At 40.6% G+C, this 13,660-nt stretch overlaps 1 protein-coding gene across 6 annotated transcripts in view; it reads left to right on the top strand.

Annotated features, from left to right (window-relative positions):
- Positions 1–13,660, top strand: part of LYN (LYN proto-oncogene, Src family tyrosine kinase) — an 89,476-nt gene that overhangs the window by 13,544 nt on the left and 62,272 nt on the right. For 3 of the 6 annotated variants that reach the window (XM_075920679.1, XM_075920678.1, XM_075920680.1), the window contains exon 2: positions 10,855–10,928. In XM_075920679.1, the coding sequence (XP_075776794.1) occupies positions 10,860–10,928 (69 nt within the window). In that variant the 5' untranslated portion in view covers positions 10,855–10,859. Of the gene's footprint in view, positions 1–10,854; positions 10,992–13,660 lie in introns of all 6 variants that reach the window. The other 3 variants (XM_075920676.1, XM_075920675.1, XM_075920677.1) reach the window with 1 other exon arrangement.

Here is a 13,660-nt window from a genome sequence, read left to right as displayed (position 1 = left end):
CCCCAGCTCTGATTCCCCTTCTGTCCTCCAGATCTTCTGCTCCCAGCCCTGAGCACCTTTCTGCTCATCAAACCACTGACCCCAGCCTTACCCCAGAACCTGCACCCTCATCTGAAGCCTGTACCCCGTGCCCCAACCCAGCCCTGATTCCCTTTCTAGCCTCAAAACCCTTCAGTCCCAGCCCAGAGAACCTTCCTGCACCCCAAACCATTCATCCCCAGCCCCACCCCAGAATCTGTAGCCCAAGTCAGTCTTCACCCCCTCATGCCTAGTGCCCCCCACCCCGTAACCTGTACTCTCAAGCCCAGATCTGATACCCCTCACCAACACTCCAATCCCCTGCCTAAGCCTGGAGCCACCTCTCATACTCCAAACCCCTAACCCCGTGCCCCTTCCTGCACCTCAAAATCTCATTCCTGGCCAAACCCCCTACTTGATCTCTCACTTCCACTCAAATTCTTCTGCAGCCTTAACTCATTTCTGGCCCCACCCTGGAGCTCTCACTCTTTCCCACACCCCAGCCTCCCGAACCAGACCAGTGAAAAAGAGCGAGTGAGGGAGGGTGGGGAGAGCGAGAGACAGGAGGAGATGGAGTGAGGCTGGGGGTGGGACAGGGATGTTCTGTTTTGTGGGAGTAGAAAGTTAGCAACCCTATTTTCCCACAGCAATAGAAAGCTCTTGTGCAGTGGCCATAGTATGGGAGGATTACTGTCTACCAGCACTATCTGGTAGATAGACCAGCATATCTCACCAGCACTTGGCTAGGCTTTGCTTTACAAGGGGAGGTGGAGCTGGGTATGGGGTAGGGGATGTGCAGGGTGGGTGTATACTTTGAAAGAATTTCAGGATTTTTGATATATATATTGTCCAAAGCTTCCCATTGATGTAGTCCTTTATCTCATTTGCTACAGCTTACTTAGCTGAGATAAACTAGTTATCCATCTAGGCAGGTTACTGTTTCATGCCATGAAGGAATTACTGTAAACACAGTTTAAATTGTGCAAAAATAAGTTGTTTATGAATTAGTTCCCGCAAAAATTCACAAGGTGGAGCTTAATCTTTCTCCAACAGAATTCCAGGAGAGTTTTGCCATTGACATCAGGGGGAGTGAGATCGGGTACCTCTAAATGTAAAGCTTGCACTGTTAATTAATACTTTATATTTTTCTTTTATTAGTAACATTTGGAAATTGCATGAGATTTTTTTTCTTGTGTAACTTAGTGGCACCAGAGTCAGCACTGTCATTTTTTCAAGTACATTTTCAGTTTCTTTCTGAAGCAATTCTGATTTGTAAAATCAAACCCGAGTTCACAAATTTCCAAGAACTGCAATCTAAAACAAGTGTTAGTCTAGTTCAAACTGGACAATTAAGCCAGAATGTTCAAACCTGAAGTTTTATTATGAGGGTCCTAAATCCAGCACACACATACAGAGTCCTGAGCGTCAGAAGTGTTGAGCATCCATATAACCCATTAAAGTCAATACAGCTTTGAGAAATAAAATAATGAGGTCTACTAAAAAATGAAAGCTCCTTCTCCTTGTCTGCAATAGAGGTGTATGTTGGATTTCTGTTTTCAGGTTTGATTGTTTTTGCTTGTTGAAGTGATTGAAAGATGATTTTTTAGTTGCTTAGATATAGCAATATGAATATCAATTTCGCCTCTAAGTACTCTGTATATTAATAAATATAGGATTTGATAAAATAGAAAATGAGCCTGTAGAAAACCTTCTTGACCCCAGCATGTCTTTCATTAAGTCCGCTATTAAAAACTCCCTTGTACATTCTTCAAGGTGGCATCCTCCCATATATTGTCATTGGTATGTCATGATGCAGCTTGATGATGCTTTATAGGCCCCATATATCTTTTCATGTAGCTACAAGAACTCCTAGTAGGAAACAAGTATGTTCCAAGAAAATAGAAATTATCATAGAAAGGACAGGATGGGTAACCTAATTGTCAGAGAGGAAGTATGCTGAAATAAGAACAGATCATGGATGTTGTGATAATGGATTGGTGACAATAGCAACCTGGCTCCTCTCTGAAAAAATGAAGCCCACGATCTGCTCTCTCTGCACTCAGCACTCTGGAAGAAAGCAGTTTTCCCACGGTTCCAAGGCATTATGGGAGTTCTAGTCTCTTTGGACTAGATTGGAGCACATAGGACCTTCCCAATAGTGGGGGCCTACACTATTTGTTGGAATCAATACTAATGCTTTGCATGTTTTATAAATGAGGCATTTTCCTGTGGTATAAATATTCTAGAAACACAAAGTCAAACGATCTACATGCTTCCATGGTGGGATGGGCTAGCCGTTTCAGCATCATAATTTGGGCAGACTACAGAACAAACAGTGAAAAGGAACCAGCTCAAGTTCACTTTGAGCAGGAAGTGCTTAAGTGTTCACAGCCACTGCAAGGAGCTCTGTCTATCCCCATTTCTACAGAGGAATAATTTAATGCTTCTGGTATTTTGTAATGCACTGTCAAGTGCTACAGAACGCCACAGTGCCTTAAGGCCCATACGTTGTTATTTCCATGGCCAATTTCTCACGAAAGTGATTAGTTGAACATTTTTTAAAAAATGAAGGAAAGCTTGCGAACCCCTTGCTCTCGTTGGTGAGTGTTTACATTCATAAAACTGACCCTTGTATGTTCAAGTGTTCACCCAAGGGAGCTGACAGGACTCTATGCTCCTGGAATAGGCCGGGCCTCGGCACCACCTGGATGGTGTATTACCCACTACTGCTCCTGCCAGCCCTAAGAGCCAGCCAGAGCATACCAAGCAGGGCTCTGTTGTGTGGATGTGGTGATTCTAAAGTGCCCAGGGCAGTTGTCCCCTTTGCCCCTACTCCATCCATGAGCCTGTGTTCCCCAGCAGGAGTAAGGTATTTGTAATTTTCCCCTAAAATGTTTTGCTAATATTTGATGATCTTTTAACCCAGTGACATGGCCAAATTCCAATATGGATAATCCAGTGCCAGGAATTTGCTCTTCAATTTCAGTTGGAAACAGAGTTCTCACCCTAATCAGTTGTGTTATGTTGCTCTAAATACAGCTTTATTTCACTTCAGTGCTGGATGCATTTTAATAGTGGGGAAAGTGATCTTGGGAGTGTGTAATATAGTTTGTATCAATATCACAAATGAATTATCCATTTCTCCAGTTTCTAGGCAATTGCACCTTTTTTTTCTTTTTTCTCTTTGTATTTAATGCTCTTGAAGAGGGAAGAAAGGATAAGCAACTTAAAATCAATTTTAAGATTCTGTTAATCAGATCCTTTTGATTATAGATGATAAAATCATAGATACAAAGTCCTTTGGGATCCTTCCTAAATTTTGTTAATATGATAACATTTTGTTTATCCCCATGTTTCATTTTATCGGCTCCTTTTGAAGACTCTGCTTAAAAAAAAGAAGATGCAATTGTCTAGAGAGTGATGAAATAGATTAATTTATTGGTGATATTGATTCATCATCCTCGAGGATGCTGTTCAGGCAAAGAATTGCAATAAAATAAAGTATGTCATGTCAGAAAACAGATGTTAACTTAAAATAAAACTCAAGTTTAATATTGATACCAGAAATGACTACATAATCTGGAACTCATTCCTAATTCTTCAAGTACATAATTCATAAACAATGTAGAGTCCTGTCATACTTTAGAGACTAACATTAATTAGGGCGTAAGCTTCTGTGGGTAAAATCCACTTCATCTTATACCCTAATACATCTGTTGGCCTCTAAGGTGCCACAGGACTCCTCATTGTTTTTGCAGATACAGACCAACACAGTTACCCCTGTGAGATAATTCATAAAGTCTATGATGTCATTCTTTATGAATGTATATAATGTGAACAAAATAGCAAACTCCCTGTGGAACAATATTATTTTAATATTTTGTTAAAACAAACAAGGAAAATCAGAATTAATGGTTCATATAAATTCAGTTGTCCTTCCCTTTAATTACATCATTTTATTTCATTTCAAAATAATATTTTCATCATTCAAATTGCAACAATGACTTGATTATAGGTCCTATTTAATACTTCTTGTTTATGTTTTGCTGGGGTAAAGAATGATGATGAGGACAAGTTTCTTATGTGTCTAGATAAAAGGTGAGGTGGATTTATGAAAAGCAAAGGGAGTTTTGGCTGGATAAAGAATTTCCCCTAGTTCCTATAAGTTACTCCTCCATAGATGATCTGGTTGATTTCTATTATGGTAGTGTCTGAGTGTCTAATCAAGATCGGGGTCCCATTTTGCTTGGTACTGTATAAACATGAAGTGTATGTATGTGTAGACATACCCAAGCTTGTTTTGAGCAAAACTAATTCAAGTAACAATAATTTAACAATGAGGCTGTGGCAGCATGGGCAGAAGTCACTTGAGTACATACTTAGCATCCGAGGTGGAGGGGGCTAGCCTACGAAACCACTTTACTGCTATTGTTACTCCAGTTAATTTTGTTCTGGCTAGATCAAAGATAGCTCAGGTATGTCTACAAATGCTGAAATCACACCAGCTGGTTTCACTGTAGGCAAACCCATGGAGGCCATTCCTGTCCCAAAGAAGAACTGTAATTTTAGATGCAAAGCTCTCTTTAATAATCAAAAGCGACGAGGAGTCCTGTGGCACCAAGTATGTGCCTGACTTTTCCTGATAAGTTTTCCAACAATGTGTTTGTATATAAGGGATACTAAGTCAGTCCCTGAAATTAAAATAATATATTATGTGTTAAATGAATCATGAGCACTATTATGCACACACTTTTGCTGCTTTGTGTATGATACAGGTCTTCTAATCTATAAATAGAAATGGTACAGTTTATTATATTTCACTTCCTGATTCACTAATGAATAATTCCCGTCTATGCTATGTTCCCATGAACTGTTCTTTGCTATGTTCCTTTTTAACTGATTAAAAACTCCAGTTTCAGCAATCTTCAGCTGTCTTCCTATGTGCAGCATTGCTTAACTCCAGGTTACGCAGGCTTTTAAAAAAAAATTCAGCAGTCCTGTGGTTCCTTTTACTTTAGTGCTGTAGTAAATATTTGATCAGACCTTTAATGAGTGATTTGTTAAGAATAATACGACTATAGCTTGAGCCTTTATTGTTTTGTACACTCTTTATCAGTGTGTTCCATGTTGTCTAGAAATGCATAGTAAATTATTGTCCAGGACTGAGACAGGCCCTTTTTTAATTGTAAGCTATCTTGTTTCCAGTGAAGTCAGTATGAATTTGCAATGGCCACAGGACTGAACCTTAAATGAAACAATACTGTTGAGTAAATGGGAGGAAATTTGGTTTGTAGTCAGTTCATATATCACTGGGAGATCATCCTGAAAAAGTAAAATATTTAGATAGTATAACGATGGATTTTATGCAAGTATCAAATGATAGAATGAATAGATTTATAATTTAAAGGTGCACAACATAAGAATTTTGGATTTTGACTTGTGCAAAAGCAAGTTTAGGAGAATCTCATGGTACCTTCAAACTTATTTCTCATTCTATATAATTCTTTATTTTTAATGGAATTACATTAGAAATTACTATGTCCCGTTATATTTGGTTGACTCTAAATATATATGTATTAAAATGTAATTTGGCTTTATGTAATTTTTTTCCCAGATAAAGATTAGGACATGGGTGGTGAGGAAGGCAATGCCTTCCCGAACTGGCAGCCTGGCCCCGCCCACACTCCACCCCCAGCCCTTGTCCCCCTTTACTGCATCTCCCCAGAGCTGTCTGGGATTCAGCTTAGCCATGTCATGCTGCCAGCTTTCCTGGAGTTAGGTGCCACCCTCTCCCCAGTGCTGGGAAAGGCTAGAGCCACATGCAGCCTGCTTTCCCCACCGCATGCTCCATCCAGGGTCAGGGAAGGCTGGAGCCATGTGCTTCCTTCTCTCTGCATCCTCTCCCATGCTCAGGCAGGGGCTGTGTGCTGCCCACTCTCACTCCTGTGCTCTCAGGCTGGAGAGGGAAAGCTGGGGGCCAAGCATTGGTATGGTAATGCCGACAGGCAGAACTGAACCTGGGACCTCTTGAGCTTAGTTTCTGAGACCCTATAGCTTGAGTGAAATCCAGCTGGCTCTCAGCTAGGGCTGTAGAGCAACCTCATTCTCTCTCTTTCTGTAAGTGGTCTAAGTGCCGCTGCATGGGACAGGGGAGTGTGGGTTACACCTACAATGGTGGGGGGAGCACTTGGCTCCCATGAGGCCCTGGCTGAGGGGCTCAGTCAATTGGAGTGGGACTGGGGGCTTGCCTCCCCCAGCCCTAGGTTCACCCACTGCTCATGGATTAGGAAAAGTGCACACATTTTAGAAATGTTGCCAGAAAAGAGATCAGGTACAGCAGTGGATTTAAGACTATTTCTCAATAAAGATTCCAAGTGCCTGGTTTTTGACTGGAAAGTCCAGTTGAAAAAGGGATCTGGCAGTGCCCAGTCAACACAGGGAAGGAGGAGGCTCTGGGTCATTAACCTGTGCCAAACCCTGCTCAGCTGGGGCCACCTCTTACCTGCAGACAGACTCTACATCGGATAACTTCAAAGGCAGCAGCCCATATGTGTACCAAGTGTGAGTTTGGGGCCTAGTAAAGATTGAGTAAAATACAGACTTTGCTAATACGTCACATGTTGAATGGACTGTTTGTGCGGGGTGCATGGTAGACTTGGAAATACAGTGCACGTAAGTGCGGTGTTCTGTGGTGCATGTGTGTCTGCCAAGTAAGAAGTGGATTATGCATGGTGGGGCTCTCCAGCAGCCTGCCAGATATTCTGGTGGGGAACCATGCAGATTTCTGACAGAAACCTTCCTATGATTCACTAAAATTCATTGAACTTGATTTGGTTTCATAAGACATTTGTGTTTGATGAACTAGCATTTTCCAATAAAATTTTGTTTTGTTAGGGAATTTCCAACCAGCTCTATGTCCACCTTTATAAACTATGAGAAAAGAAGAGCACAATCAGTGTAAAAAGCCGTGCTGAGAGAAAGCTGGATGAAACTGGAAAAAGACTAACCAGAGAGATTCTTTTCAGTTTTCTAAGAGAGTACTAAAACTAATGGAAACAAATTTTTAAATGTTAAAAAGATACATTTACCTGTTGTTTTCATGATATCCTTTTTGGAATATGCAGCTGAAAAATAAGTTGTTTTCCGTTCTAGATTCAGAGTTTTAAATGCAAAGCACTGCCCAAAGCCTGGAGTGATGACTTTTTCAATCTTTGATTTTTTAAAAAATGCAATATTATTCCTTTACAGTAAATTGCACAGTTATTATATGAAATATAATTCATAAAAATGAGTATTTTAGTCTACTACAACAGGCAGACATTAAAAATACTGGTTAGATGATTAACTCTTTATTGTTAAGTTATATTCTACCACCTATAAAGCTTGCAATGACATAGACGTGTTATATTTGTACAGTAAGTATACTTGCAAATAGATATTTATTAAGAATTATCTATATCTTCGGGATTGTCTAGTCAGCTCCTTGATTAAATTCTAATAGGCAGTTTGCATACTGTATGTTAGTGCATTTTACTAATCAGAGGCTATTAATTTGTAACATTTTAAAAAGCTATTATTTTCCAGTTTCTACAAAGATTAAAGGATTGAAAAATGTGTTGGAATTTCAGAAGCATTTTAGTAAAAAATCATTGGATGAGAAAAGCCCAGACATCCAAGCTGATTTAGAAAATAGTTGTTAACTCACAGCATAATGAAAATGTGCAACAAACTAACAAACATCACTAGAAGAAGCAACCATGAATATATTAAAAAATGTGATAAGATATAGATGACTAAGAGAGATAAGCTCTTGAAAGGAAACAAAACCTCACAGGCTATGATGGCTGAAGTGGATGGACCGGTAATGGTCACGTGATCTTTTACTGTGAAGTATTAGGCTAAAATACTTGTGGTTTTAAGTAAATTACATTGCTCGTACTAAAACAAAAGGCAGAGAAAACAGCTGTGTTTGTCAGAAGTTTTTAAAATCTAGCCAAGTACATCGCAGGCAGTTTCTGGTACCTAAAAACTGCTTGAAATCAAAGAGAAAGCTAAGCAGAAAGAGAAGAGACAAAATACTACTGCAGTGAGAGGAGATGCTAGCAGATGATGTTTGTATTGAATTCTCTTTGAATCCTACATCTTTGCAGACATCAAAAGGAAGGTTGGTGATTATGAAACAGCCTGTCAGAGGAAGCTCATAGCTGTGTTTATGTGTGTAAACCTAGATTTGTATCAATAGACCTGAGATACTAATTAAGAAAGCAGTCCTATCTTTATACAGGCAGTCCCCGGGTTACGTACAAGATAGGGACTGTAGGTTTGTTCTTAAGTTGAATTTGTATGTAAGTCGGAACTGGTACATATCGTAGGGGAAACTCTAGCCAAACATTTCTCCAGAGCTCAGTTTTATTCTCTCACACCTCACTTCCCTCAGTCCTTTATTCTCAAGCTGAGGTGTCTGCTGAGAAAAGCCGCTCCGCGTCTCCCTGGTCTGCTAGGGGGAAAAGCAGCTAGTGCGGGGTTGTCTCACCCCGTTTGTAAGTAGGGATCTGATGTAAGTCGGATCCATGTAACCTGGGGACTGCCTGTACTTCATTTTAACTTTTAACTGTAACATAATAAAATCAGGTAATTTTATTTTATTCAATGATCATTTAAATTGAATTACTTAATTACATGTCTGTTTATAGAAGTAATCCACTCTCATATAGTTTCTTGTCATCTATATATACAGCATCTTCTATGTCTAGTAAAGTGGATAGGAGAATTGATTGAAAGCATTGATGAAAAGTAAGATCTTGCCTATTGTAAAACATTGTGGGAATGAGAAACTGTAAAGGAACTGAAAGTATTTCCTTTGTTATACAAGTGATTCTTATCTCAGAAGAACAAATACTCTACTCCATAGATGATGTACTTCTGAATAGCTGAAAGCTTATCAAATTTTCCTTTTTATACCTGCAAAAAAACATTTGCTTGACATAGAAGATTAAACATACCTTATATTCATTGAGATAATTGCATGGGATGGGGGTGGGAGGAAGTAATGCAAATACACATTTTACAGTAATTCATGCATAAATCCACTTTCCCCACACTTTCTATGGAACTGTGTAACTTTGGAAATATCTATGCCTGCCTCAACATTCTGACCATTTTAAATGTCTTGGACTCCATACACAGAGATGCATAAAGTACTGGGAACACCCATGGAAATATATGATCCCAATTTTTGGAAGACTTCACAGAATCTTTAGTTTCACTGTCAGTGTGAAGATAAAATGCAATAAGTGAGAAAATTCCTAACTGTCTTAATTATTTTGCAGTTGCTTTATGTGATATGAAGTTTCCATAACTTTATGTACTTAAATCAATTTACAGGATTTCTAATTAAGTTTGAAAGTTAATCATGTACATTGAACTGAACTTAATCTATTGCAGTTTTTCAGCTGCTTTCTTAGGAAGATTTGAGAAAGTAATAAAGGACAGGTAAAGGACTCAATCCTATAAGGAACTGAGGTCCAAATCCACAAAGGTATTTAGGCTCTTAACTTCCATTTGGTTGAATTCCTTTGTGGGTCTGGCCCAGCATGCCTGAATGCCCATTGATATCAGACGGCAGCCACCCCCATCTCTAATGTAGAGGAAGAGGTGCAGTTCAGGAAGACACTTGATCCAGATGGAGCAATGCTCCATCTGCAATGGTCTCAAGTTGCAGTAGGGGAGGCCTAGGTTGAATATTAGGAAAAACTGTTTTACTGAGAGAGTGGTGAAACAGTGACATGGGTTATGTAGGGAGGTGGTGGAATCTCCATCTTTAGCTGTTTTTAAGGTGAGGTTGACAAAGCCCTGGCTGGGATGATTTAGTGAGGATTGATCCTGCTTTTGAGCAGGAGGATGATCTCCTGAGGTCTCTTCCAAACCCAATCTTCTATGGCTCTGATCTTTCCCTGGGTAGAAGGCCACAACTGGTGGGAGCATAACATGTTGTGGCTGTATTCCTTGAGTGGTGCATCTAATACTAGGTCTATGCTTGATATCTGTACTGGTATAATTGTGATTATTATAAAATGATAAAAGTGTGGAAGCCCTATTATGGACACAGTTATACCATTATAAAGGGGCCTTATACTGATATGGTGCCCTTCTAGTATACAGTTGTAACCAAAAAAGGGGCACTTTTACATGGATGCAGCTCTCCTATTGTGGGTACAGTTCTCTTTTACTGTATCAGTATTGTTAAAGAGGTGCAACTTTTTAGTATGGACAAGGTCTCTAGAAAAGATGAGGGCAGACTCAAGACCTGGTGAAGAATTCAGTGGTCCGCTTTAGCTTCTCGGGCTGTGCTTTGGCCACTCCTGGGTTAATAGCGCTTGTAAATGCCCCAAGCCCATTCCATGAGGCTGTTTGATATGTAAAAGCTTCTTTTTGGCATCTTCAAGGCCGGTCCTGTGACAAATACAAATAGTTGCTTCCCTACAATGGAGGAAGATGAAGATTTTTTTGTTGCAGGTGCTGTCTGAAGAACTGCATAATTACATAGATGGATTAGCAGCCCGGTTCCAATTGTGTAGATACTAGCAGCTGTACCCAGACAGTACTATTTTGAATGCACACATTGATATAAGAATTACCTTGGCAGAGTGTATTAGGGAAATCCTAAAGCAGTGGTTTCCGACCACAGGTACGTGTACCAATACTGATACTGGAAGCTTTTGCAATTGATGCTCAAGCATTGTGATTGGAAAGGAGTATTTTGTTACACAGAGAATTGAAAAGCTACTTGGTTATATAATAAAGCATTTTTGTTTTAATACCTTTTTATTCCAACAGGAAATATGGGATGTATAAAATCAAAAAGGAAAGAGACTCTGCCTGGAGATGGGCTAGATTTGAAGAACCAACCAGTACGTAAAACTGAACGAACTATTTATGTGAGGGATCCAACGTCCAATAAACAGCAAAGGCCAGTAAGTAGATAGTTTCAGGGGAGAATTCCAATAGCAAGATCAAAGCATGACTGGCATAATTTAAATAAAAAGTGCATGCAAAAACTAAAATTAATCATTTTTGTCCACAGTTTTGCTTTGTAGTGCTGTTCAATTCACTGCCAAAGGGCATGCAATTTTTTAACCCCCCCATCCCAGCAGTTTATTGTTTAATAAATATTGGCTTTGTCTTCTTTATAGAGAGAGAGAATATTCCCTGATAAGTTGTTGGGTTGTGTGGTGGAGTGGGTTTTATTTTTTTTTTTTGGTATGTTTGATGCTTTAAATGAATGCTGAGTGACTCTAAGAAATTCTGAAGTAGTTTAGAAATAGTTCTAGAAGCATCAATATTTTAGAAGTGTGTTGCACTTTTAAGCTTGTAAGAGCTGTAGAACACCAGAACTTCCTTATGAAAAGCACCATCTTTTTATTTTTAATGCGTAGTTCTACACTGATAAGGAATGTATTGTTGCATGTATTTACAGTGCAGAAAACCTAGACCTCTCACATCTCTCCAGGAGCACACATGGACTGCATGACAGCAGAATTGATATAATTCTGCTGGATAGGGTGAAGCAAGCCAATAGAAAGGCCCTGTGTGCTGTGGAGCAGTGCTCCATCCACATTAGCAAAGGGAGGGTATTGAAGGCAGACCAATGGTATAACTCATGAATTTGCTAACAAGTGAGTCCACCAGTAAAATTCCTCTTCTGAATAGGGGAAACCCAGCACCACCTGCTAAGTATTTCTGCAGCCAGGAAGGGGAAGGATGCCGTGAAATCTCCTGTGCAAAAGCCTATACTAAGGCCTTGTACAGAGGAAATACGAACTTATGAGCATTTTTACCCTAAATTGGCAAAATATAAGAATTGTCCTTCCCCGAGAGATGTCCCTGTGGGTGCTCCACATTAGGTTGGTGTGCCACAGTCAAGCCTGAGAGCAGAGATTTCATAGCAGTGTCCCTGGGGCTGCGCAGGAACGCACCAGCTGCCGCATGCGGTTAGGCTACAGACATCGTGCATGCACGAGCACCCTCTCCTCAGTTCCTTCTCTACCGCTTCCGGCTACAGACGGACTCAGTAGTGCTCCCTAGCTTCTCCACGTCTACATGATTGTACTTCTTAAAACCAGTTAAATTCATCATAGTAGTTAATTAGTGAGTTTTAAATAGTTAGTTAATCACTTCGTTAGTTTTAAAAATCTTAATTAGTATAAGGGGTTTTTTCTTTTTCTCCCAGTTAATCCCTTCCTGCAGTCTCTGACTGCTTATGCAGCCATGCCTGCCTGGATCATCTGGGTTTAAGCGCTGCACCTCATGTAAAGAGCATATTCTGCTTTTGGATGGTCACTCACAATTCGTCCACTGCCTCAGAGAGCCTCATAGCTCTCAGAAATGCCTTCATTGCACAAAGCTAAAATCACGGGTGCGGAAAGACAGAGACCCCCCACCTCAAGTTATTTTTATTAGAAAACTTGCTTAGACCAGCCTCTGATCCTGGCCAGCAACCTGAGGAACTCAAGCAGCAGGGATCCAAAAAGCCTGCCAAAAAGCAAGCCTCCTCAGAACCTCAAGGGGCTACGGCACCAAAACGGCCATCTCCCTCATGACCAGTGCTGAGAGCAGTGGCGGCACCGTGCCTTAGTACCTGTGATGCTGCTGGCGTCTCTGGAGCCCCCAGTGGAGACAAACAGCGTGCATGCGCTAAATCGCACTCTGAGGTGACAGGCTTCAAGTTGCCTGGCTTATTAGCTGCAGCATCATCCAGCAATTATATGATCTTGCCGATGCAGCATGAGAGCATGGCGCTGACTATGTTCACAGGCTTCTCAGCTTCCACCACAGAGGCGCCCGATGCACCACAACTGCCCTCGGCACCAAGGCATGATTCAGTGCTTCAGATAGCCTCCGGGCCCCCTGACGACAGCACCAACAACACCTGTTGGGCTTTACACTCAACACAGAAACTTATTAGTCTCATCCACATTTAACTCCCCATTTTTACAACTTGAGTGCTCTCCTGCTATGTTCACATCACAGAGATCACTCTCTCAGGAAAGATTTTCATCCAAATCTGATGCTGACTTCTCTTGGGATTTTTCACCAGAGAATTCTCCTTACACAGCTCGGAGTATTTACTCTCCTGAATCTAGGAATATGCCTCCATATTATGGCAATCCCTGGGCACCTCCACCTGAGCCTTATCCCTACCGGCAATACTGGGACAAATGGCAATATTACCAGAAACACCAGCATGGCCGGAAACTACACAGAATGCAATACTCCCCCTCCAAACAAATACAAGAAGGGGACCTACTCACACAGGAGGCTGCAACCCCTCCTGACCCAGCTTCAACGACTTCAGACGACGCTACATGTTTCCAAAACCTTTTTAAACGTGTAGCTACTGAATTAAACATTCCTGTCCAAGAGGATGTGGAAATTCAACACAACCTAACAGATATACTGCACCATCAGTAACACCATAAAAGATAGCATTGCCAATTAATCCAGCAATAATGGAACCGGCAAGGACGCTGTGGCAGACTGCGACATCAATCTCTTCTACGGCTAAGAGAACTGATAAGAAATATTATGTCCTGCACAACGGTTCAGAATTTTTTTTTCTTACCCAGCACCTAATTCTCTTGTG

This window comes from Pelodiscus sinensis, chromosome 2 (genome assembly GCF_049634645.1).
Source record: "Pelodiscus sinensis isolate JC-2024 chromosome 2, ASM4963464v1, whole genome shotgun sequence".
Taxonomy (NCBI): domain Eukaryota; kingdom Metazoa; phylum Chordata; order Testudines; family Trionychidae; genus Pelodiscus; species Pelodiscus sinensis.
Note: the sequence above shows the minus strand (reverse complement) of the source record. Positions and strands in the feature narration are given on the sequence as shown.